A 25,708-nucleotide genomic window follows, 5' to 3' on the forward strand; every position below is an offset into this window, starting at 1 on the left:
TTAAATGTCATAATTAATAATTAATCTTATCTTTTGTTTGATTGTATTTTTCTCAAATGGTTAATCCTTAATAGTAATATATTTTGGTATGCTTTTATAATGCCAAAAATTAGATTGTATTTCATGATTAGTCATCTCACCTTCACTAACGTGACTAATTTAATCCTATCAAATCTTATGGCATATCATACTATCATACTATTAATTTGTCTTAATAACTACCTGAACACCACCAGATTTGATAATTTATGCACGTCGCTACTCATCATTAGACCATGTAAATTACATCAATGATCCTAATTTATTCTGAATTAATTATGTGTTCGTTTTTATTGTTTACCGACTTGCATGTTGTTCATCAATTACGGGTTGCTCAATAAAATAAATTTGTCGGTATTTAATTAAATTACACTTATGGTGCGTTGGTGAATTATTTTGTGGACTGATTTTGTACGTTCTTATACTAATATTAGCTCTTTTAAGTGTGTGATTAATAAGCGACATGATTTAAATACAACATGGTATTGGTAGCACATCCTAAAATTGAATTTCTATCAACGTAATGGTTAGCATGTTAGATCCATCTTTGGTATAGACTAGAGCCGGCAATTTTTGGCACGACACAATAACCCGACATGAATCCGCACGAAATTAATGGGTTTGGGTCAAAGTTTATTGAGCTCGTGTCCTTATTGGGTTGTCCCGTTATGAACACGAAAATTTCATGTCGGGTTCGTGTTACCCGTTAAGAAATAATATTATTATTTTTTAGTATTTCAAAAATGGTATTTTTTTGTTGGATTTCGTTGGATTTTGTTGATATGAATCTATTGATGTTATTGTTCATCAGATCATAATGTGTAATCAGATTTTAGGTTTTTAATTAGACTCTTAATGATCAGATTTAAGATTTTGCAACTTTTGTTAATAAAAAGCAGTTGTTATCAAGTTCTAACCGTGTTATTAGGTCGTGTTGTATAGTGTCGTGTTGACCCAAGGTGGTTCGTGTTGTTAATGGGTTCGTATCGGGTTAGGATTTAAGGGTAGCAGGTCGAGTTCGTGTTCGAGTTTGAGATTTTATTAACAGGTCGTGTTTGTGTTTATCCTTATTGAGTCATGTCGTTAACAAGTTGACCCGATAACGATCCAACACGCAAGATTTGTCACCCCTAGTATATATTACTACTATATTATAAACTGAACATCAAACAACAGAACTTATATGTATATAATTAATGCAATACAAAACCATATACCAATTAATAACATCATTTAATTAAGTTATCTATAACTCGGGTTCAATCCGAACGCCGCCGAGGATCGCTCCGCCTTTCCACCAATCCGTCTCCACTTCAAACATCCCAACCTCCACCGTCATTGAACTCCCATCTCCGACAACATTAAACTCTCCGACGTAAACCTTGTGCCACATCATCGGCTTCTCTCGATACTTATGAAGATTCACTTTCACTTCACTCTCACTGCCCCCTTCCAATTTCACCTTGAATTTGATCGGGGCGTGGTTCCATCCAAACGCATCCTCGTTGAACTTCATCATGTAGTACACTTTGTATAATTTTGGCACGATGTTAAAGGTCACGAGTTCGAATTTCCCCGTCACTTGGAGCCAATTCACTTGTTGCAGCGCCACACCCTCTTCAAATCCCGCTAGTCTAGTAAAAGATTTGATTAAGAAAATAAAATAAAAAAACAATAAGGAAATTTTGTAAAAAAACATGTCTTACTTAGACTCGGTCTCGCAAAATTTAACCAGTTCCCAATATCGAGGATCATTGCCCCAAGTGATGTTCAAGGCTCGAACGGGGATACCGAATGATCCATCGCTATCCGGACCTTTAACCTTGGATGGATCCTGCAACAAATGATCATAACTTACATATAAAAATTTAATTTATTTATGATCAAATTAAAAATGATAATTTTTTTTGAGGGATTTGATCTATGAACTTACTCCTATCAAGTGAGGATCGGAGTGGACATTCCCAACTGGTTGATTATCCATGGAATTGTTGTCTCAATTTGGACACTGAAATTGCTTCCAAATATAGTTGAAGAAAAGTTTGAAAAAGTGTCTAAAGCGAATCATGCGAAACACATGTTACGAATAAAGAAATAAAACAAATTAAACAAAAGCAAGGAAGCTAAGCCTTTAATAGATTCGGGTGTATGAGATGTGAATGACACGATTTAAATCAAGATAAAGGAGAAAAAAAAATTGAAAATGATATTTCATGAATTATTTTCCAAGAATGGAATATATTTGATTTACACCCACAAATATATTTGATTTACAGCTTGTATATCAAGCTATGTCTATATAAATTCTTTTCATTTTTACCCATTTATTTGATTTACATATTGTGAACAAACACTTATAAAGTGGACCGAGGATCTTATCTTTTTCTTTTTTCTTTTTCTCCTTCCAATTATTAGTTCACTTCAAGAGACTTTTTTTAGCAGGATAATGTCCTGAAAAATAATTAATATATTTAAAATAAAAAATATTACAACTTTCCGTTATTCACTCTTCGGGACACTACTCCCTCCTTGTCTCATTGTAATAGAGACGTTTCATTTTAAGTACTCGTTTTAGAAAAATGATAGTAATAAATAGATCATTATCTCTCTTAATGTAACATCTCTCCACTATAATTATTTATTGCTATCATTTTTTCAAAACGAGTGCTCAAAACGAAACGCCTCTACTACAATGACACGGAGGGAGTAATTTCTAAGAAGAGTGAATATTTTAAATTTATTAATTTATTTGTGAGATAAAGAATCAAATAAATATTATGTTTTTTAATAATTAATTAAGTTTAACTAATTATTTTCTTAATATTTTTAAATATATAATAAATGATCTATACAAAATTATATTCCTTCTATAGCATCACATTTCAATCCACAAAAGGGCCTCTAATGTAAAATGTGGGATTCCATTTTAACGAATATCTGCATTTATACTGTATTCTGCTTTCATTTCCGTTTTTTTTTTTTTTTAAGTATATTATTCCAATTTTTATAATTTTGTGATAATCCTGCATAATAGGAGCAAAACTAAATAAATAAACTACTTTTGCATAACCTTAAATTTACATTCAAGTAATCATTTCACATATCTACATTGCAACAAGACATTGTTGCGTCATAACAGCCAAGCCAAAACCACTCAATTCTCCACTAGTAATTAAAGGCACATAATAAATAACATGCTCCCTCGGTCCCACATAATTTGACCCAATATTCCAATTTGAACCGCCCTATATAATTTGATACACTTCACTACTCATTCCTATTCACATTTTATTATAAAATTAATATTTTAAAAGTAAGACCACGTCCCATCAATTTTTTTAACTCACATTCCATTAGATTTCTTAAAATTCGTGCCGGTTCAAAGTGTCCCAAATTATATGGGATTGGAAGGAGTAATTATTTTTCAAAAGTTACAACATGATTTCACGTGTGGCTTTTATAAGACCATGGCCAAACAATATCTCATGAAATATTTATATATAAAAAAAACTAATCTTTTTTCATCCTACACACTGCACACTTACATCATTCCAGTTCCACATCCTTATAACTTCTTCACGACTGATTTAATAAACTTTACATCCTTTTCAAATGTCCATACGTGATACATGATTACATCATTTTTTTTACGATGAACCATCTAAAATAATGAGTGCTAAACTAACTTTAAAATGCACATAGTAATATTTTTAACATAGATTAAAAAACGTACTGATATTCATTTGAAAGTATACTTAAATTATTTGGTTGATAATTAACGTATAAGCCGTCTTAGCTCAGCTGGTAGAGCGCGTGGCTTTTAACCACGTGGTCGTGGGTTCGATTCCCACAGACGGCGGCTTTTTTTTTTTTTTTTTCATTTTGGTTTCCACTGTTATTCAGTCACAGAGTTGCTTCACACTTTCCATTTCCATGGCGTTCAATCCAGTAGGCTTTCCTCCGGCGATACGGTATTCATTATTTTTTTTATTTATCAGTTTCCGTAATTTCGTTTGGCATTGGATCGATTGAATCGGTGACGGTGTCCGTTCTGATTTGGGGAAAAGGTGGTGATTCATTACTATGGAAGATTGGCAGCGAAGCCAGGATGGTGATTTGATGAAAATGGAGATCATTTCGTTTTCAATTTGTTCTTGCTTCTGGAATGGTTAGCATTTCATATACTGTTGTCGAGATATATTTTGTTTTAGGATTAAATTAGAAGATGATGCAAACCCCCTACTTGAATAAGAGAAGGAATACGTATGATCTACTGCAATTGCAAATAGTTTTCAATCTTCAATTTGGGATGATTGATGGTGTAAGTTCATATATTGCGAAATAAGAGGATGAAACCTCTCTGTCGTGATTAAACGATTACATTAAGATTTATAGGCAAATTTGTAAGTTGAAGATACATTAGTTACTTTTCTACTCTTGTAGTGATTGTTATGTCAACTTTGTGTGAACTGTGAAGTATTCACAGATTTTTCACTTTGACCATCTGAACTTATGTAGGTCATGTCTAGTATTGAATCAGCTGTGAGATCAATGAAAGTAGGTGGCATTCGTCGCGTCATTTTCCCTCCATCACCACGTCTCAAGAACCCATCCCACCTAAATGTAAGTCATCTCTTTGATCAGTTTGTATTCATATGTTCGTTGTGGTATCTGAAGCTCATCTTTTCTAGTCGAGCAGCTAATAATTCTCATCAAATTAGTTTCAATTAGAAAAGATTGGATGAGAGAAACGTAATGAAGGAATTGTTAAAGTACAAATGTAATCTACTTCTTTGAAGAAGAACATGGTTCTTGGTCAGCAGTTTTTGATAGATTATTTACCATAATATTCAATCCAACTCGCTTATCCAATGATGAAGGCCCGAACTTGGGGACACTCAGTATTTGATATCAAGCTGGTCAGTGTGAAGCATCAATAAATTTCCTCTATCCCGCGACCATCCTCATCTCCATAGTATACACACGGAATTCTGGATGTGGTTTTCTACTACTTGATGACTTTCTGTGTTCGCGTTATCATCAGAAGACAAAAAAGTTGGAAAATTTTCCGCAGGATAGTCAAATAGTCGGCGGATTGTCAGATAGCTACTCTTGATAGTACTTTTCCAGGAGAAGTCTGCTAGAGTGAATATGGATTTTTTTCTGATTTGTATTGACTGATGCTACTATACATAAAATGTACGAGTATTTATCTAGTGAAATGCGAAGCAAATCTGAGTTAAATTTTCAAGAGAGTTCCTGTTTGTGCTGTGTACCTGATAATTGACAAGGTAACTAAGGTGTTGAGCTTTCAACGTCGGAAAGGTAGAACTACATGACTTGCCGGTGAAGATGAGGATACTGATGTTTGAACAAACATTCATGATATCACCATCAATGGAGTGAGTCTCTAACACTTTATTACCTTATATAGAATTAAATGATTTCTACAATTTGATATCAAGAAAATAATTTCTCCTTTTGAAGCATAGCCGGGGGAAGAACCGAAGTTTCCTTTCTTCTCCGTAACTCTACTCTTCATATATAGAAAAAACCAAGGGTGCAACGGAGCTCCTCTGCTGATTGTGTTCAGAAATGGGGCAGAACAACCGTGCGACACTGATCTACGCGATGGTGGCTGGTGGAACGCCGCCAGTAGTACTGGCGGAGTACACTGCGTTCAGTGGGAACTTCAACTCCATTGCGTACCAGTGCCTCCAAAAACTTCCTTCATCCAACAATAAGTTTACATACAACTGCGATAATCACACCTTCAATTACCTCATTCACAATGGCTTTAGTAAGTCCCTCTTTGTACCATATGAAATGCTTGTGATCTTTTGCTTAAATTTATCTTTCTAGATCAGCAGAATTCCGAAAAAAAATGGTTGATATGGTTTGGTTGTTCTATGGGAAAATCTGACTCAAAGTAACAGACTATTCGCTTCTATCTCAATCTATCAAAATGTTTACTTGGAGTTACTGAGTTATCATAATGTGGCGACTTTTGGTGCAGTATATTGCGTGGTAGCAGAAGAAACGGCAGGTAGACAGATCCCTATGGCTGTTCTAGAGCATATCAAGGATGATTTTTCGAAAACATATGGTGGAGAGGAAGCTGCAACAGTTCCACCAAATAGCCTTGATAAAGAATATGGGTATATAAAAATTAGTCCCAGAATGTCGTTGCGTGTGAGATTTATTTTTCTGCTGGATATGAAAAACTAAAACCGAGAAATGGTTGTATGCAGACGAAAGTTGAAGGAACATATGCAATACTGCATTGAGCACCCTGAGGAAATAAGCAACCTAGCCAAGGTTAAGGCTCAGGTTTCTGAAGTGAAAGGTGTTATGCTGGAAAACATAGAGAAGGTATGATCCTCCTCCTCTTGACTCAATCAACTCTACGGACATGAACCTCGGATAGATTGAATCTTCAATGTTGAATGATGCATTAATGTCAAAGGATTGACAGTTGCTCCATATCGTGCATCTGAGTTTGCTCATCTATGTAATACCGAGTGTAGGTTCTTGATCGTGGAGAAAAGATAGAACTATTGGTGGAAAAGACTGAGATAATGCATCAGCAGGTCTGGCCGTGACTCTCTGTTAGGTGTGTGTGTCGACATGTTTTGATGCTAACCGATCTGCAAAAATCATCTGTCTCAACAGGCCAGGGATTTCAATTCCGCAGGAACAAGATTACACAGGAGAATGTGGCTACAGAAGTCGAAGATGAAGCTAGTTGTTTTAGCTATTGTGATTGCGTTGATCCTCATCATCGTGTTCTCTGTCTGTGAGGGGTTCGACTGTGGAGATTGAAACATCGCTTCGTGGAAATGGTAAAATGCGAGTGCTTTAAGTTAGGAGGTGATATTTACGCTTTTCTTTGAAGAAACTAGGACAAAGCCAACAATAATGTACTAATGTGACTTGAGTTTTGTACATAAAGCTATTTTGAGTTGGAATATATTGAGTCGATATTATGTCATATTTGTAAAATGGAATAAATTTATTTGCTCAGATACCCATTTTTCGTAGAAAAAAATGAATGGTCGAAGTGTAATTTATTTTTTTGGTCAGATTCCCGTATATACTGTCATTTTGTTTTTACGGTGATTTTTTTGGAATTATTTCTTTTTCTTTTTTAAAAATGGTCTTTTTTTTTTTCCAAATAATTTACATTCTTTATTTTTTATTTGATTGGAATTTAAAGTTTCAGGTTGTTGGAATTATTTGACATACTCAAAAGTTATGGATACACTATTGGTTAGGCTTAGAAAAACTCTACGGTCCGTTTGTGAATAGTTATGATTTAACTAAACTCAAAATTGTAGAAGTAATTATAAGGTATTGTATAAGAGACCATACTATAACACAAGATAGAAATTGTAACTTTGACATGATTAGGAATGGTCGATGGCTTGGGTGAAAACTAGTGAATATAACTTAGAATCATCAATTTGCAACTTTACAATAAAAAAAATGTTATAGACAGCTCCGGTTCGAGGAGGTGGATTTGTAACCGGCCCAACAAAGAAAATGATGGTTCCAATTTCTAAACCAAATTTGACGATATGAGCAATGAAGATGGCACGGGAATTAAGACAAAATTGGTTAAATAAGAGAGATGAATAGAATAATATAGTAAAATAAGAGAGAGGAGGAAAATTGTAGTTAAAATAGTGTTAGTGGAAGTGAGACCTATATTATTAAATTGATAGTATAACTTTTCAGAAATGGAATGCACATATTTTAAACATATTATGAAAATATTTATATTTATCGGCGAGTGAGACCTTCTAGAACGGTCAAACTCAACTCATGCGGATGAGTTTGGTCTACTTTACCTCTTGATCGAATTATATTGGTCCTTGGTCGACGACTTTTAGTTTACGATCTCGATTGAGCGACGTGATGGTTGTAACTTGTAACTCACTTATTCGAGTGAGACTCTCAGGTCATCCTGTCATCTTCAGACTGGCCTATAAGTTACATGGTCCACTTCCACTCGGTAGAGTTGGCTTGAAATAACTCGACTATGAATGACTACCCACTCGGTCGAGTCTCTTATTCATGCATTTTTTGGTCCAATTTATTCCATTTTCCATTCTTAATATTAGGGTTGGAAAAAATACCGAAATATCGCACTTATCGTACCAAAAAAATACCGAAAATACCGGTTTTTTGGTATTACCGCACCGTACTGAAATCATTCAGTACGGTAACGGTATCAATTTTCCTATACCGCGGTATACCATGTATACCGAATATACGGTGTATACCATAGATTTGGTATACCGCGGTATACCGAAGCCTTGGTGCATACCGAAAAAGCAGTATATGTTGAACTATTAAATAATATTATATTATTATATAATATATTTATATACACAATAGAATTAAAAAGAAAAAATCTCTGAAAATTCTACTTTTAAATATGTTGTGTATAATATAGATTTTTTTTCATAACGGTATTACGGTATACCGTACCGTCCTTTCGGTATACCGTAAAAAGTGCGGTATACCACAATAACGGTAAGGTAACGCTATCAAAAATTAACCATATATTTTCATACCGCAGTTTTCGGTACGCTATGCGGTATGACATTCTCGGTACGGTTTACCGCACCAACCCACCGCTACTTATATACAAACAATACAAAAAAAAAAAAAAAAACCATTAAGGACATTTTTAATGCAATTAAGAATACTAATTTATGTTTCAAAATATATCACCAACATTTCAAAAATCGTCCTTATTGTTAGTGTCCCAACTAAATTTAGAGGACGCAAATGGAAGCGTACTAAAAAAAATCTAAAGATTAAGTTAATTTCTGCTTCATTTAGGAATGCTTTCATTTGTTTCCTAAATTGTTTTTATTTTTAAAAAATTTTCAATGCAGGTAATTGCGTTTCAATTTTTGCATCCCAAAAAAATAAGTTTTTTTTTAAAGTGAAAACTCGGCAAATTTGTCAAAAGTAATGAATATTTAGAGCGGACCCAGAAAATATAACTCGTGTGGTCGGACCAAAAATTTAATACTCCATATATAATATTTAAATAATAATTATATAATATATATTAAATAATTATTTTTACCATTTTTGTTGTCCTTATTATGTTTTTGTTATAACTGAATACAAAATTTGAATTAAATCAATTAACTATGCTGGTTAAATATTTAAAATTTTTAACATATTTATAGGATCTACAAATTAGTTAAAAAAAATAAACAAGCACGTAGTATTAAATATATTAATTACTAGTTTACAGCATAAAACTAAAAAATAATCATAAATAAAAAGATATTTCTAGATTTACTAATTCGTTGCCCCTTCTCTTCTTCAAAGCAACTAGTTTACAGTTTTCTTCAAATTCAAAATTCATCAATGAAGCTTCCTCTTCACTAAATTTTTGCAGTATCTTTATATTCATTATTCTTCTCTAAAGTTCTTTCCTATTATAATCCATAACAATGGTTTCTCAATATTTCTCTACTATCTTCTCATTTATTCTCTAGTTTTCCGTAGAGGCGAAGTTGTTGTACCTGAGGTCGCAAGGCAGAGTTGCTGTAGGTCGGAGGGCGGATTATAGAGCTTCCCAAGCAGTACTCACGGACCAACGGTGGGGTCGGCCGACCCCGCCCGACCCCACCTGGGTCCGTTAGATAAAAGCAATGAAAACTATCCTAAGACTCGTAAACCAAGCTAAATCTAACACTTAAAACATGCTAAATTATGAGTTGATTTTTTATCTAGGAGGACGCCAAACAGTAGGAGCTCATGTCCTTTATTACATAGATTTGAGAATCAAACATTGTCTTCACAAACCCCATCGGCATCTTGCAAGAAACTTGCTAGTAACCTGCCACCAAAGAATATACAACAAGTCTAAATAATTTCATGGAAAAATGCTACACATCTCAATCAAATTACATAAAAGAAAGTGCTAGTAAGTACACATATGTCACAAATATACTCCATCCGTCCCATTAAATATGCAACATTTGAGAATCGGTACGGGTTTTTATGTAGAGTTGTTTTTTGAGTTAATGAAGAAAGAGTAAAGAAGATGAAAAAGTAGAGATAAAGATGTCTCCATTTTAGAAAATGTTTTATATTTAATGGCACAAACTAAAAAGGAAAATGTTTTATTTTTAATGGAACAGAGGGAGTATATGCTTTCCCCCGGAACCTACGTGCATGTTTTTAAATTAATGTCGCAATCTCAAATAATTTTAGCAAGAAAGAAATAAAAAAATGATTAAGGCAAATATCAACATCAACATACCTAATATTCCCTCCGTCACGGCTAAGATGACACATTGCACGGCACGAGATTTTAGGAGTTATTGGTTAAAGTGTTTATTGGAGAGAGAGAAGATGGATGTAAGTATTAAAGTAGAGAGATAAAGAAAGATGAATATTTTAATAGGAGTGAGAAAAAGTAGTTGAGTGTATTAATTGGAGAGAGAAAGTTACCAAAAAATGAAATGTGTCATCTTAATTGGGACAAAATAAAAAGGAAAACGTGTCATTTTAAGCGGGACGGAGGGAGTATTGTTTAACCAAAACAGTAATTACACTGTGGCACTACTATTATTTGGTCAATAGAAGAGTACAACCATTAGCCTCCACTTTTAAGTTAGCAGCCCCATATAGATAAACTACATTAGTAATTAATTAAATTAGTCATATCATCATAATCACGTTTGGTTTCTTTGTCTACATTATCTCTTATCAATTTTATTCAAAACTTTGGCTTCAATCCACGTTTCACACTTGTGTTTTCTTGCTTTTCACAATCCACTAGAGAAATTTTACCTTAATTATACAACGATGGGAAGTTATAGTCAAATTTGAAAAGGAAAGGTTGTTCAAAAAATAATTCATGTTTTGTACCTAAGTTAAAATCAATTATTTCGTTTAGACACTATCCAATGGTTCCAAAACCTTCAATTAATCAATTTTAAATTTCGATATCAAATAGATGTCCACATTGGAAAAATCGTGCATCTCCAAGATTGTACACAAAAATATAAAATGGGTGAATTTACTAAAAATCAAATAGGTTAGAATATTATCGAAATATTTTGAAAATTTGGTATAATTTGCGATAAGATTCAAAGATTGGGATTTGTATAGCAGTAACTATCAAGTGATTACATCGATTAATTAGTATTTTACATGTTCATGTTTTTTTGTGTGGAAAATTGTAATTCTATATTGCTAGCTAATGTTTGCACGTTTCTTTGATACATCAATTTTACAATTTATATATAGTACGTACTCGTATATCTTTTGCATTGAAATTAGCCGTCATAACTTCTAGAGCAAAACATTCATATTCATTGATGTGGTAGTAAATTCGTACAATTAATTAATTAGATTTATACATAATAATGTCATTACATTAGTAAGTACGTTGAAAGTAGGCATTATATAATATCACCAAACAAAACAAGATGCTAGAAAATCCGTTCACTAAAGTTGAAAGTTAAAGGTAATTGCATTGATTTTCTTTTCCACAAATTTGAAACTCGATCTTTTATCTTTTCTTTATGAATATAAAAGAATCCAAATTGTTGCAAAAAGGATATAGGAGAAAAAAGGGTTTTAAAAAAAGATAATGAATAAATAATTTATGAATATAACTAAAATGGATCGAAAAAGAATAGGGAAGAACGCGTAAAACCGCACCCAGAGGGTGTAAAATTAAACTATATTATTATTAAGCTAAAGTGTTACCTTTTCACTCAACTTTTGTCTAATCTTTGCATCTTTACTTGATGATCAATTTCATTCTGGGATTTGATTGTATAGTTTGAATTTTAGGATTTCATTTTGTTCTCCATATATATTCAATCTGTGGCCAAAAAATCTAATTTATTAAAGTAACAAGAGTAATATGAGTGCACACCCTGAGCACCGTAAGTTATTGGGTTTTTTTTCCGGTTTTATTTTATTCTTTCCTTATAGCATTCACAATTTATTATGAGGATCATTAAACTAATAGTACTAGTATATCATAAACAGTAACTTCTAATTTGTAAATTTTATTACTCGCTTTGAAGTTATAAGGGAAAAGAAATACTCTGGGCAGTTTGATTTCATGTAATGTAACGTAAAACTTAAAAAATTAAATGGAGTAAGATATTTTGTATTAATACATGCTTGTAGGTTGTATAATTAATTAATTAAATAAATATATACAGTATTGGATATCTAGAAAGAGAAAAGTCAGAAAAATGAGGATTTGCAAATGAAGGCTACTTGATTCGAAAGTGATCGATACCATGTTTTCGACGTGAATATTACTAGCAGTAAATTCAATTATTGGAAGGAATATTGGTCTCTAAGAGCATCCACAATGGCGGTGAGCGGGCCGGTTAGCCGATTCTCGGCGCTGGCCGGTCCGCTCGCCGAACCATTGCGACCGACTAGCGACGAATCGATGAGATTTTCGGCGAGCGCAGGCCGATTTCTGAGCGCTCGCCGATCAGCTGGCCGTCATTGCAAGCGGGTGATCGGCGAGCGATAGGCCAACACTTTTTTTATTTATTTAAATTTTCGAAACACTATATATACACGATTTTCACGTCATTTTCATTCTCACCACTTGTTTTAACGAGTTTTCTCTCTCTCTTAATTTATGTACAAGAGCAACAACGCGAAATTAATAACAACAACGAGTCTACTCCAGCGACGAGCAGGACTCAAAATCCCACGGTACCCGCGTGGGAGCTGGATGGGGGCTGATGGGCGGCGGGTACTACAACATATACCTTTGGCAGCAGATGATGCCAGGGATGGCAGCCGGGGGGATGCAGATGATGCCGCAGGGCGGCGGGCAGGGGGTACCGGGGATGCAACCCGGGCCGGGATGCAGATGATGCCGGGGTGGCAGGCGAGGGTGCAGCCCGTGATGCAGGGGACGCGGGGGGGTGGGGGGGGGGAGGGGGGGAGGGGCATGTCTATCGCCCTAGTCTTGATTTTTTGACTGCTTCTTCGCACACACCGACCCCAACGGAGACGCAGTTCACTGGGGTAGAGAATTTCTCCTTAGAGGAGCTGAGGATAGATCTCGAGGAGGCGGACACTCCCGTTCAAACGGAGGGAGTAGGGCGGGGCCGGGGCGCACCGAAGAAGAAGAGGAAGGGCAAGGGGGTGGTCGGCGAGTCGTCGCAGCCTGGCACGAAGGAAGTGGACGGATGATGAGAACGTCGCGCTGGCCAAGGCTTGGGTGTCTGTTCGCGATGATCCCCTCGTTGCGAACAATCAGAGGATCGTCAACATGTGGGCTAAAATTGCAGCAGCCTACCAGAGGAATTGCACGCATGGGAAGCCATACACCGAGGAGGAGTGCCAGAAGGGTTGGGACCGAATCGGGGCTGCGGTCTCCCAATTTGCGGGCTTGTACACCAACGCCCTCCGCATGAAAACCAGTGGCCAAACTGACGAGGATTGCAGGAGGATAGCGGAGAAAGCCTTCCCCGTGGCGGGGACTTATAAGGAGTTCACCTACTAGAACTGCTATGTGGTGCTGATGGATTCTGAGAAGTTTCGGGCAGGTGTCGATGCTGGGTGGCCGAAGAAGCAGCGATTGAACTATGCCGGTGATTACAGCGGTAGCAGCGGCGGTTCCCACGACCTCCCTGAGGATGTTCAGGAGTTCCCGTCCCCTCCATCGTTTACTCGCCGCACTCGCCCTGTTGGTCAAAGGCGGGCGCAACGGGCAGCGAGGGGAGTCGCCCAAGGGTCCTAGGAGGTCTAGTCGGCATCCCCCCTGCTGGCAAGTCGCCAGCCGAGCTCGGCTTCTTCGCACGTCAACAAACGTGGGCTCAGATGCACAAGATCTTAGCTGAATGGAGGGAGGCAACTGACCCGTGGAGAAGAGGTTTCTTCACTCAATGCTCGAGATTATGCGGGTCAATTTGGATGCCGCCGCGACACAGTTGGGGGGCACAGACGCGGGCTCAGATGCCGCATATTTGGGGGTCCTGGACGGCGGCAAGGTCGACGGCGACGACGACGAGGAGTAGAGTGTGTCGGGGGCTCGTGTGTGGAAGCCCGGTTTTTTTTATTATGTAGTTTTTTTTAATTAATGTACTTTTTTTATTTAAACAAAATTAATGAATTTTCCCACATATGTGTTGTAAATTTAATTCCGTATTTTGTGTTTAATTCGGTAAATTTAGTTGTTTTTTTTATTTTGTTTGTTGTGGCTAGCCTATTGCTTGTTAAGTTGTTTGTCCTGATGATGTGGCAGGAGGAGTTTGTGGTTGGCCTATGGCTAGCCTATTACTATCGTGGATACTTTTAAAACTACAAACTTTAGCTTAATTTTAGTATTTTTTACAAATTTAAAAATTAATTTAAAATATTACTACATATTACATTATTTGTTTTATTTTCCAATCCTACGTGCCCAAATAAAATATTTGGTGAAAACATTATTCTATGTGATCTAGTGTGACAATTTATGCTATTTTAGACTTATTTTTTTTATATTCATGACAAATAGGATACAAGACTACATTGATTTAGCTTTTTCAAATAGAATAAAAGATCGACAACATTATTTAGATATGACTCATATGAGATTGACCCGCCATGACCTGCCATGGAAAGTAATACATGTAATGAAAGTTTTTGAATTTTAGATTAATTTTAAAATTTATAAAAATAACCAAAATTAGATAAAAATTTAGTACTATATCATTTTAGAGACATTGATTTTTTAATGTTGTTACGCTCTCGCCATTAGGGAAATACTTGAAAATACTCCCTCCGTCCCAGTTTTATAGTCACATTTTGCCATAAAAGTTCGTCCCACATTTATAGTCACATTTAGAATTTTCCATATTTGGACATAAAATTTTACCCCATTATTCACTAAAATTACATCTAAATGCCATTATCAACATAAAAATAAACCAAAATAAAAATAAAAAACCAAAAAGTCAACAAGGGACCCACCGTCAACCAACTCACTTAATTTATTACACATTCCTTCATCTCACTTCATTTATTATACACTCCACCATCTCACTCTTCCATCTCACTTCATTTATTACACACTTCACTATCCCACTTCATTAATTACACACTCCACCAATTCCTTAAAACTCGTGCCCTAACTAAATGTGACTATAAATGTGGGACGGATGGAGTATAAAATAATACATACTAGTAAATGTTTTTTTTTGTTATTGAAATAATACTCCCTCCGTTCCATAATAGATGTCATGCTTTCCTTTTTAGTTTGTCTTATAAAAGATGTTACATTTACATTTTTGGAAAAAGCTTTCTCTCACATTTCTTTATCCACTCAACACACAAAACAATACTTTCTAAAATTTTATGTCAAAAGTTTTTTCTCACATTTCTCTTTCCACTTAACATACAAAACAGTACTTTCTAAAATTTTATAGTAAATGTCACACTTATGGTGAATGGTCGGTGCTGTTTTTCTGATAAGCTATGATACGCTGCGATCACAACAATTAATGAATTGATTATTAATAGTACAAGAAAAAGGTGGGCCAACTATTGTTTATATATATAGAATTCTCTAGCATAAAACTGCAGGCGTTGGCATTAATTAATATAATGTTTATTGATTATTATGATATGATGTGTGAATCCTAATGATTTATAGTAGTAGGTAAAGCATTCTCGTGAAGGAAGATAGAAATGACAAACCATTGGAAAATAAAATAATATCATGTCGATATTTGGCACTTAAGTTAAAGTCTCAAACCATAGTTTCTTTTGAACAACAATTAAAGATTATAGTATTATATAAATAAAGTTGACGAAGCATCAATGAGTTTTCCTCTATTTACTTTCAAATGTGTAGTGGGGCTTTATAGTGGACAACCATAAATCTAGCTACGTTCGCCAAACTAATTAAAGTAACTTTATGGTAATATATTCTCTCTAATATTATTGGAGTCATTTTTTTCAAAAAAATATAATAAATAATTAAATTGAAGAGAGATTAAAGTAAAATAGAGAGCAATATAAAGAAGAGAGTCTTCTTGTTCGTATTCTCACTCTTACTTTACTCTCTCTTGACCTTAACTATTTAATACTATAATTTTTCTAAAACGAGTGTAAAAGGGAAGTGACTCAAGTGACATGGGACGAGGAGAGTATCAAATAAGTAATAAATACTTTCTCTTTCATCCACGAAAAATAATTTCATTTTGCCATTTTGGTATGTATACAAAAATTAATTACATTTCTAAGAGTGGAAAGTTTAGAAAATGTCAACAGATGACAAAATAATAGCAACAAAAAATGTCAACACAGTGTCAAAGTTGATGTTGTTGACATTTTTTGTTGCTGTTTATTTTACCATATGTTGACATTTTTTAACGGTCCAGATAATAGAATGGAGTTTGTATTTTATCACTATACCCTTTCACATTCTCCCACCGTCTGCGAATAGTAGTCCCATTTCTTTTCGGCATGGGTTTTTAAAAATGTTAAGAAAAGTGGGACATGAGTTTCACTTGTATATATTTGTTTTAAATAAAATGTGAGTAGATTGAATTAGTGGAATGTGAGGTCTCTTTACCATTTATATTAATTATGAACCGTGACTCTTATTCGCGGACAGACTAAAATGAACAAACGGGACTCCTATTCGTGGACGACTCTATAGCTGAGTGGTATTCTTTTTTGAGTTGTTCCACTATAGTTGGGTCATTTTTATTTTTTGCAAAAAGAAGAAAAAAAAATATCTCTATTATAGAGGGATGGAGGAAGTATATCCCCGTATTAATCGGTATAATTTGTATGAATAATGGTGGTACTTGATGGGGAAAACACATGAACAATAATGATGTTAATCTGAAATCAGAGGTAAGGTCCACAAATTACTCGATCATCGTACCCCCATCAGATACTCCTCGTGAACCAGCCGAAACAAAATTACCTGATTAGCACACCTCGCACGTGCTGGCCCACCTTCCTTATTAACATCTCCACGACTTGGCTATGCCTACGGTGAGAGTGCATCTGCAACGTGTCACAGACCCACCGTGTCAGTCACTCACCACTCGTCATATACCATTGCATTTTAGTACGGGACGAGACCACTATTTACTGCGTCGTTTTATATATATTCTACGCAGCTACCAAACCTCTCGCTCCACACTCCTCCATTTCTCTCTTCAATAAATAACTCTCTGTGCAGCAAGAGAGTTAACTCTCTCTGCGTCGTTTTATGCTGCAATAAATAACTCTCTTCATTGCATTTTTCAATTTTAAATTAATGGCGGTTGAAGCAACGCATCCCAATTTCTTTCCTCCGCAATTTCTTCAACGCAGGTAACCTCCTCCTCTTCTTCTTCAGTTTTTGGCTTTGCTGTGTATTTTATTTTCTAAATATAGGTGTGTTTTTTGCAGAGAGAGTTTTATGAATCCTCCCCACGAAGGGTATGCGTACAGCCACAAGTTTCAGGCGGTGAATCAGCACTTTGTTTCCGAATCTAATAGCCATATTCCGGCCACCAGAAAGCGATATAGAGATGAATTATTCGGTGAAAACATGTTGCCACAATTCCGGCGTGAGATCGACTCCTTAATTCATCAACATGTGAGTCTTCCAATCACAAATCTTCAATTTTATTAATTCTAGAAAGTTCAAATTGTAATTGAGTTGATGATGATTTTTCTGCTGCAGACGATGAAAATCCGATTGGAATTGAAGCAGCAGGCGAAGATGGCGGCGGCGAGGATGGGAGAGTCGATGGCGAAGACGCTGCGGGAGAAAGACGATGAGATCGAGAAAATGGCGAGATTGAATCAGATGCTGGAGGAAAAGGCGAAAGGCCTCTACCTTGAGAGCCAGCTGTGGCAGGAGATGGCGCGGGCCAACGAGGCGGCCGCGAATTCCCTCCGACACGCGCTAGCTCAATTTGGAGGCGCAGCAACGGCGGCGGTGGAGGAGGATGTGGAGTCGTGCGGCAGCTGCTGCGATGAGACGACGGAGAGGAGGATGTGCCGGATTTGCGGGGAGAGGCAGTGCTGCGTGGTGGTGCTGCCGTGCCGCCACCTCTGCTTCTGCAGCGGTTGCGGAAGCGGGCTCCACCAAGCCTGCCCCGTTTGTAATGCTAGCATGACCGCCACGCTGCACGTAAACATGTCCTGAAATTATCATTAGGCCAACACACGCACACAATGTACACGGAAAAATGATAGACTTAAATTAAGCAATAATAGGGTTACAAGAAGTGAAAATATATGCATTTTTTTTGTTGATTTTCTTTTAGGTGGTGTTTTTACATCAAATTCAATATTCAATTGTCAATACACAAGATTTTCTATCTATTCTTACTATAATATTGTTGGTTGAGTTTTTCTTAAATTTGATGTTGTATATTATAGCAAGCTAACTGAATTAATATACATTAAAGCAATCATGAAGCAAAATTAAGTTATGGAACAATGTGTATACTGTTCTCTAGAATGATTTTCATGAATTTGTTTTCGAAACGAATAATACTTGATTCAATTTCACGAACACCTAGTTACTTTCGGTTTGGCAGTTGCAAATCCATATCTTTATATCACTAAATATGTGGGATAGATAGAGTGACAGACTATATGAATGTTTTAGTTACATAATTGTGTCATCGACCCACGTAGTTTATACCCATGTTTTGGCATTTACATCCAAACTTTGCCGGCAATTAAATTGTACCTTGTTGAAATTCATGCCATCTACCCTTAGAGGGGCATTTAGCCCACACTTTAATTTATGCAAGAATCAATATACAAATTATTGGAGCTATATATTATTATTGGCTTCAAATCATTTATTTTCATGATTATTAAGCCATTTATATTGGCAATCTGATTTTCAGTCATTATCACTCGCTCAGCACTTTTTTAATTACAACACTCATGATTAATTTGTTTTATTTAATAGATTTTTGTTACTATTCAATTTTATATATTTTATTTTAGTTATGATATTCATAAAGTAGATGTCTTGGACTAGAAAATTCTTGGAAAAGTAAATTAATTTAATTAAATCAATACTAGGTTTGATTCACCAATGGATAATAGATATGTAACAATGAATTTAAATGATTGCCCATAATCCAGATTACTTCTAAATTGACATTTTTTGACCGTCCAATGAATTTTGGCGTCACTAGTGAAATTATAATAGTAGTAATATTTATGTGCAATAAAATGGTCGCTCTTATTGAGGTCTACTTCAACCAAAAAGATGTGATCAACACATTATCTTAGTTTGACAAATTAAGGTGGTAAAAGCAAAGCAAAGATTTTTCAAGAAGTGGCAACAATTTGAGTGGACAACATGTACCATATATAATCGAAATCCACATCAATTTTGATAGTGATTCTTGTCGGAAATTTGGTTGATGGGTCATCATATATACGCAGCTGGAATGAAGACAAGATTTGCCGGTGGGAAGAAATTCATTGATTTTCATATCTTCATTTTGTTTGAATTATTTCTCACATTATTAATATTTAAAATGTCATGGGTTTGTCTGTTTGCACCTCCCCACTAGTAATAGTGACGGAAAAGGAAAATGGCAAAAAAATCGCCTTCTTTCTATAATTTCATCCAACTTTCCATCTAAAAACTAAGGTGGTATTTTATTTAAATAAATTTCCTATAAATGTATAATACTAGTAATTATTAAAGACAGGGAAAAGACAGGAAATGTTGTTTATTGCGAGGTGGACTCGTGGAGTCTATTTCCCAAAAACTAGAATCATCTATTTAACCTTTTTCCCCATTCAACACAACAATCATAAAATAATATACATGTATGTTTAATCCTTATAATTAATTAAGCTTTTCGATGTGTGACTCACGACCCAACACGCAACTAAACTAGTGTTCAATTTCACGTCAGTTTTGGTAATTCGCTTTCAAATATTAGACCTTCCGTCACAAGATAAACAATCCAAATACGAAAAAACTAACATTATACACTTTTCTTACTCATTAGTCAATAGTCATTACTATTATTTCGAGAAATACGAAGACAAAATAATCTAAAATGCATACAGTGTTTGTTAATATCAATACTCAATAGGGATAAATTTCATAATCTGATAGTATTAATTTTACATAGAATTATGAAAGAAAATACTTATTTAAAAATAAAGTAGAGGCACCATGAGTCGTCACGTTATTGAAAGCAAATCAATTGCATTCTAATGATGATTTATTCCAAATTAATTAAAATCAAATATCTCCATGTATCACGACCGTTACTCCTATCCATTTGTTAAGTCATAGTCATGATTCTCATGAATGCGTAAGACCAATTATGATTGCAGTGATGAACCAAACATATTAAATGAGAAATTGATTAATAATCATTATTATTCTTTGTTATTATTTCCCATTTTGTACAGAATGGTATTTGGTTTATGTGAGTTGGTCTAGTGATAGAATGGTTGATATCTAGTGCTAAAAGTTAGTCAGGTTCATTGTAATAACATTTAAAATTGCTCATAAAAAATTGATGATATTTAAGAGCTGATTGGGTAGACTATCCATATTACGATTAGTTAGGATAATGGCGAGTTATATTTCAGCGATGTGTTCAATAGTTTAATAAACTATATATGTTTAATTTATGTTTAGTGTAAAGGTAAATGTCATGTTAAATTTTATGTACAATAAAATAATCATAATATATATGCTTCAATGTGGTGGCTTCTCTGAGCCATAAAATAACACGGGTTATTCACTAAGCAAATATAAACATCGGACGCACGATTAAAGCTAGATAAAAAGTTAGAACTTACCCTAAGTAATAGGAGTATTTAAAATGAAATATGGGTTTATATTGGTTGATGCACGTTAACATCAAGTGGCGTGGCGTGGCCGTGGAAGATGGAAGAAATGTTGGAGAAAATAAGGATGGTTGGTAGTAGTACTAATGAGCCCACAATAACGTGTGACTGATTTTGATTTCTGGATACTATTACAATTCCGTGTGGGGGCGCATTTTAGACATTCGTCTTTATTTTAAAATTTTGAATTTTATAATTTTTATGTTTATTTGCCGAAAGTAAATGTTCGTTACTCCTTGTACGTCACATAAGTCAGCATACCGATAATATTGTGGTCATCGCCACTGGGAACTATGTGTATTGGGGGGCTTTAGCCCCTAATGAAAACTTTTTCTATTATGAAATTCTAAAATTTATTCATATTTTATCCACATCATTATATAAAAGCTACTATTAGTACAAATTTAATTTTAAGCTAATTTTTTAAAATTCAGCCCCTACTTACGTTCATTTCTGCGTTCGCCACTGGTAAGTGCATGATAGAAATACACCCCGTCATATAGAAATAAGCTAAAAAAAAAAATTTATCCGTTCCATAGAAATAGTCAATATTTATTTATAGTACGATGGGAGTAATAAAAATAATATTAATTAGATGATAGTATAGGAATTTTCTCCGGATTTCCATTCAAATATTAGTCCATATTTATTTACATTTACTATATATATTAGTAGTACTTTTTTTGCATATTTTGAATAATTTTCTTCGAAGTGGACTGCTTTGTCCCAATTACTTTTACCCATAACGTAAATTTAATCCAATAAAGAAGGCTAAATAAAGGCCCAACAAAAAGCCCATATTATAAAACCTCCATTTTATTCTCATTGTGGCCCAACTCTTTCACACACATACACACACTTACTTCATCCTTAGCACAAAACTCATAATTAGCTGATTAGTGGCGGACGCAGAATTTTATTATTGGGGTTCCAAATTACTGCTAATCTGCATGACAATTTTCTGAAGCATACTAGGCTCTATAGGGTCATCTTATGGTTCACATGTTGGAATCGTGGTCCGGTCAATGCAATTTGACGGATCGTTCAAGTGACGAAATATTTAATTTTGATAAAATTAAATAATTTATAATCGATCTACGCTCCGAGTAGATGATTGTGGTATATTCATTTTCTCTAAACCGATTCCCGGTGAGTGAGAAATAATATATCAAAGAATATCACGATATATGGAGATATATAATTAATTAATTAAATAATTAATTAATTTTGGACACGTAGATAAAACAATGTGGCAATTGAGCATACGGAGAAAGCTTCGTAGAATGCATGCATATTGATCGGGTTGTCCAGATACATTTCTGGAATGAACAACTACGTGAGAGGTGTCTAGATACACCCGTCCAGGTTCATCCTCCATGGTTGACGTTTGTAACGTCTGTAACGGCTAGTAACCCCCGACGGTTACAATCTAGCCATCATGACACTCATTATGAGTGTTGACTCCATCAATTCAAATGAGTGGGTTTGGCCTATAAATAGGCATGCATACTCTTGCATTCTCTACACCATTCACAAGCATTTTAGAACTAGAAGGCATAAGCTCTCTCCCTCTCTTGCATTGTTCTTCTGTCGAATCTCTACCCTATCCTCCATCCAATTCGCCGGAGCTCTACTGATAGCGGTGCTGCTTCATCAGAGACGTAACCGTTTTATCTTTGGGGACGAAACGCCAATCCGAAGAGCACTACCAGGGCGTATCTCGTCTTGCGGAAAGAGGACTCCTCGACTCGGCTAATAACTGTTCACGGTTTATTTATTTCGATTTCAATATTGTAATATCATTTCAGTTTTCCATTTACATTCCTTCTTTGGGTTATATTATGTCCGGCTAGTGTTTATCTCTTGTAATCCAGAAACCAAAAATCGCAAGACGAGATACGACTTGCCTTTGAAGGGATTTGGACTTATAAACTGAAACTAAAACTTTCGAAACTTTAAACACCTTTGCTTGGAGATGTCGACTGAATCCAACACTGCTGCTGCCACCACTCCGGCCACCACAGCCGCCGTCATTTCCTCCACTATGGCATCCACCACGATGATGCCAACTCCCGGGCTCTATCCATCTTCATCAACAACCCCTTGGGTATACTAACACCCATGGGATCACTGGTGGATCTACCTCGAGTGGATCGGTTGGTTCCACTTTTAGTGGTTCCTTCGGGTCCTTTAATGGATCGAGTGTTGGGGCCTTCGGGTCTCACACGAATGCTGGGACCTTCGAGTCTCACGCGACTGCTGGGGCCTTCGGGTCTCATGCGAGTGTTGGAACCTTCGGGTTCAGCATGGGTATTGGCTCCTTCGGGACCAGTTCGACCATGACGGGCTCTATGCCCAACATGAATGGTGGGGTCCTATGCCCAAGCATGTTGTTGGCTCCTTCGAGGGCAACGTGAATGGTTCCTTCCAAGGACCAAGTGCGGCAACTTTGGCACCTAGAATGATGCCACCCGCCGAGAAGCCACCTAAATTTGGAGGATCTAATTTCAAGAGGTGGTACCAAAAGATGTTGTTCTATTTGACAACATTGGGCGCCGCCAACTTCCTCACGGAGAACGAGCCGCCCGCGCCAAGTGATAAAGAGACGAGGCTCGATATCTTGGCGGACTATGAAGCATGGCGCAAAGGAGATTTTCTTTGTAAAAATTTTATTTTAAGTGCATTAGATGATAGTTTGTACAATGTATACTCCCTTGTAACCACATCCAAAGAGATGTGGGAAAGCCTAGAGAAAAAGTACAGTATCGATAATGCTGTAGGTACTGAATACGTTGTAGTATCCAATTTTACGGACCACAAAATGGTTGACTCTAGACTAGTCATGGAAAAAGTTCAAGAGTTCCAAATGATCATCCACGGACTCGTGGCTGAAGGGATGATTTTGCCCGAGCACTATCTCAAGCACAAGCGAAAGAAGATGAGTCTTGAAGACTTGATCGTGAAGCTGCGCATTGAAGCGGATGTGTGCAAGATCGATCAAAAGGCTAAGGGCTTTAGCCCACTTGATACCAAAGCCAACTTGTTGGAGCGGGGCGGTCCCTCCAACAAACGCCCTCGCCCAAATCAGAAGGACAAGGGGAAGGGAAAGAAGCCTGCAAAGAAATTTGAAGGCGAGTGCTACAAGTGTGGCAAAATTGGCCACTTAGCCAAAGACTGCCGCAGCAAGAAGAAGAAGTCGGCAGCCCACGTCGTTGAGAAAGAGTTCTAAGGACTTGAATGAAGATGACCTCGTTGCCGTGTTCACTGAAGAAGTCAACATTGTTGACAACAAGGACGGCTGGTACATCGACACCGGCGCTACGGCTCATGTCTGCTCAGATAGGAGCAAGTTTCCCTCCTACACTGTTGTTGAAGGGATGAAGATCAACATGGGGAATCAAGCATCGTCCGAGGTCCTCGGCATTGGCAATGTGATACTCATGATGACGTCTGGCGTCACGATCACTTTGAAGGATGTGCTGCATGTCCCGGACATCCGCAAGAACCTAGTGTCAGGATCAATACTAGTTAATAAGGGGTTTAAACTTATATTCGAGTCTGATAGGTTTGCTTTGTACAAATTTGGGAAGTCCCTCGGAAAATGTTATGTAACCGAAGGGCTTTTCAAGTTTAGTGTGGCTACGCGCCTTGTTCCAAAGCCTTTGGCTAATAATAATAATAAAGCATCTACTTCCTCTTATTTTACCGAGTCTTCAAATTTGTGGCATTGTAGATTGGGACATGTAAATTCAAAAGTCGTGAATAGATTAGTAAACTTAGATTTACTAAAGGCAATTGAAGTGGATACCCAAGACAAATGTGAAATATGTCTTGAGGCTAAAATGACTAAGCTACCGTTTCACTCAGTTGAACGGAAAATGAAACCCCTTGAACTAATTCACACGGATGTATGTGATTTAAGGATGATGCAAACTAGAGGTGGTAAAAAGCACTTTATCACTTTTATAGATGATTGCATTAGATATTGCTACATTTATCTTTTAAAAAGTAAAGATGAAGCAATTGAAGCGTTCAAAAATTATAAGAACGAGGTTGAGAATCAACTTGGTTGTAAAATCAAAGCGATTCGAAGTGATAGAGGAGGCGAGTATGTAGCCCCGTTTGAGGAGTTATGCAACACAAGTGGTATAATTCATCAAACAACATCTCCATATTCACCACAATCTAACGGTGTAGCTGAACACAAAAATCGAACTCTAAAAGAGATGATGAATGCGTTGTTACTGAGTTCAGGATTACCCCAGAACATGTGGGGGGAGGCTATTTTGACAGCCAACTATATCCTAAACAAAATCCCACTCAAAGGAAAAGACATCACTCCTTATGAGTTGTGGAAAGGAAGGAAACCATCCTACAAATACCTCAAAGTGTGGGGGTGTTTGGCGAAGGTGATGGTTCCCCCGCCCAAGGAAGTCACAATTGGACCTAAAACGGTTGATTGTATCTTCATTGGATATGCACTTAACAGTAGTGCGTATAGATATGTAGTTCACAAGTCTGAAATATCGACTATTACAGTAGGAACAACAATCGAGTCAAGGAATGCCGTATTTCTCGAAAATACGATCCTTGCAAGGACAAAGAAGAAGTCCCAATCAATTCTGAGACAAGACTTGAAGATGAGGCTACTAGTTCTAAAACAGTGGATGAAGCCACTAGTTCTAAATCCGCGGATGAAGAGCCTAAATCGCGCAAGCGAGTGAGGCCTGATCCAAGTGATGCAGTACTAAGACGTGGTAGTAGAGTCAGAACACCAAAAACGTTTGGTCCTGACTACATTGCT

General features: G+C 36.2%; 3 protein-coding genes and 1 non-coding gene across 5 annotated transcripts; 3 read left to right on the top strand and 1 right to left on the bottom strand.

The window, feature by feature from the left end:
- Positions 1 to 1,204: 1,204 nt before the first annotated feature.
- Positions 1,205 to 2,133, bottom strand: LOC125216051 (protein PHLOEM PROTEIN 2-LIKE A1-like). The gene is made up of 3 exons (XM_048117659.1): positions 1,973 to 2,133; positions 1,746 to 1,873; positions 1,205 to 1,673 (listed from the first exon to the last, which is right to left on the bottom strand). The coding sequence occupies exons 1-3, from the start codon at positions 2,021 to 2,023 to the stop codon at positions 1,286 to 1,288; spliced, it is 567 nt and encodes a 188-aa protein (XP_047973616.1). The 5' UTR covers positions 2,024 to 2,133; the 3' UTR covers positions 1,205 to 1,285.
- A 1,692-nt stretch (positions 2,134 to 3,825) lies between these two features.
- TRNAK-UUU lies at positions 3,826 to 3,898 on the top strand. The gene has a single exon. It is a non-coding gene; the product is annotated as a tRNA-Lys (tRNA).
- Positions 3,899 to 3,919: 21 nt separating this feature from the next.
- On the top strand, positions 3,920 to 7,064 carry LOC125216703 (vesicle-associated membrane protein 721-like). 2 transcript variants are annotated; one of them, XM_048118464.1, is made up of 9 exons: positions 3,920 to 4,010; positions 4,107 to 4,207; positions 4,558 to 4,662; positions 5,331 to 5,441; positions 5,532 to 5,839; positions 6,056 to 6,197; positions 6,291 to 6,411; positions 6,567 to 6,629; positions 6,712 to 7,064. In XM_048118464.1, exons 5-9 carry the CDS (start codon positions 5,635 to 5,637, stop codon positions 6,859 to 6,861), a joined length of 681 nt encoding a protein of 226 aa, XP_047974421.1. In that variant the 5' UTR covers positions 3,920 to 4,010; positions 4,107 to 4,207; positions 4,558 to 4,662; positions 5,331 to 5,441; positions 5,532 to 5,634; the 3' UTR covers positions 6,862 to 7,064. The 2 variants fall into 2 exon arrangements, with proteins under 2 accessions (XP_047974421.1, XP_047974420.1); XM_048118463.1 differs by having other exon boundaries at positions 4,558 to 5,441; positions 5,527 to 5,839.
- Positions 7,065 to 17,181: 10,117 nt separating this feature from the next.
- On the top strand, positions 17,182 to 18,384 carry LOC125211972 (E3 ubiquitin-protein ligase BOI-like). Its single transcript, XM_048111948.1, has 3 exons — positions 17,182 to 17,382; positions 17,461 to 17,650; positions 17,738 to 18,384. Exons 1-3 carry the CDS (start codon positions 17,327 to 17,329, stop codon positions 18,203 to 18,205), a joined length of 714 nt encoding a protein of 237 aa, XP_047967905.1. The 5' UTR covers positions 17,182 to 17,326; the 3' UTR covers positions 18,206 to 18,384.
- Positions 18,385 to 25,708: the final 7,324 nt, after the last annotated feature.

This window comes from Salvia hispanica, chromosome 3, assembly GCF_023119035.1.
Source record: "Salvia hispanica cultivar TCC Black 2014 chromosome 3, UniMelb_Shisp_WGS_1.0, whole genome shotgun sequence".
Lineage (NCBI taxonomy): Eukaryota > Viridiplantae > Streptophyta > Magnoliopsida > Lamiales > Lamiaceae > Salvia > Salvia hispanica.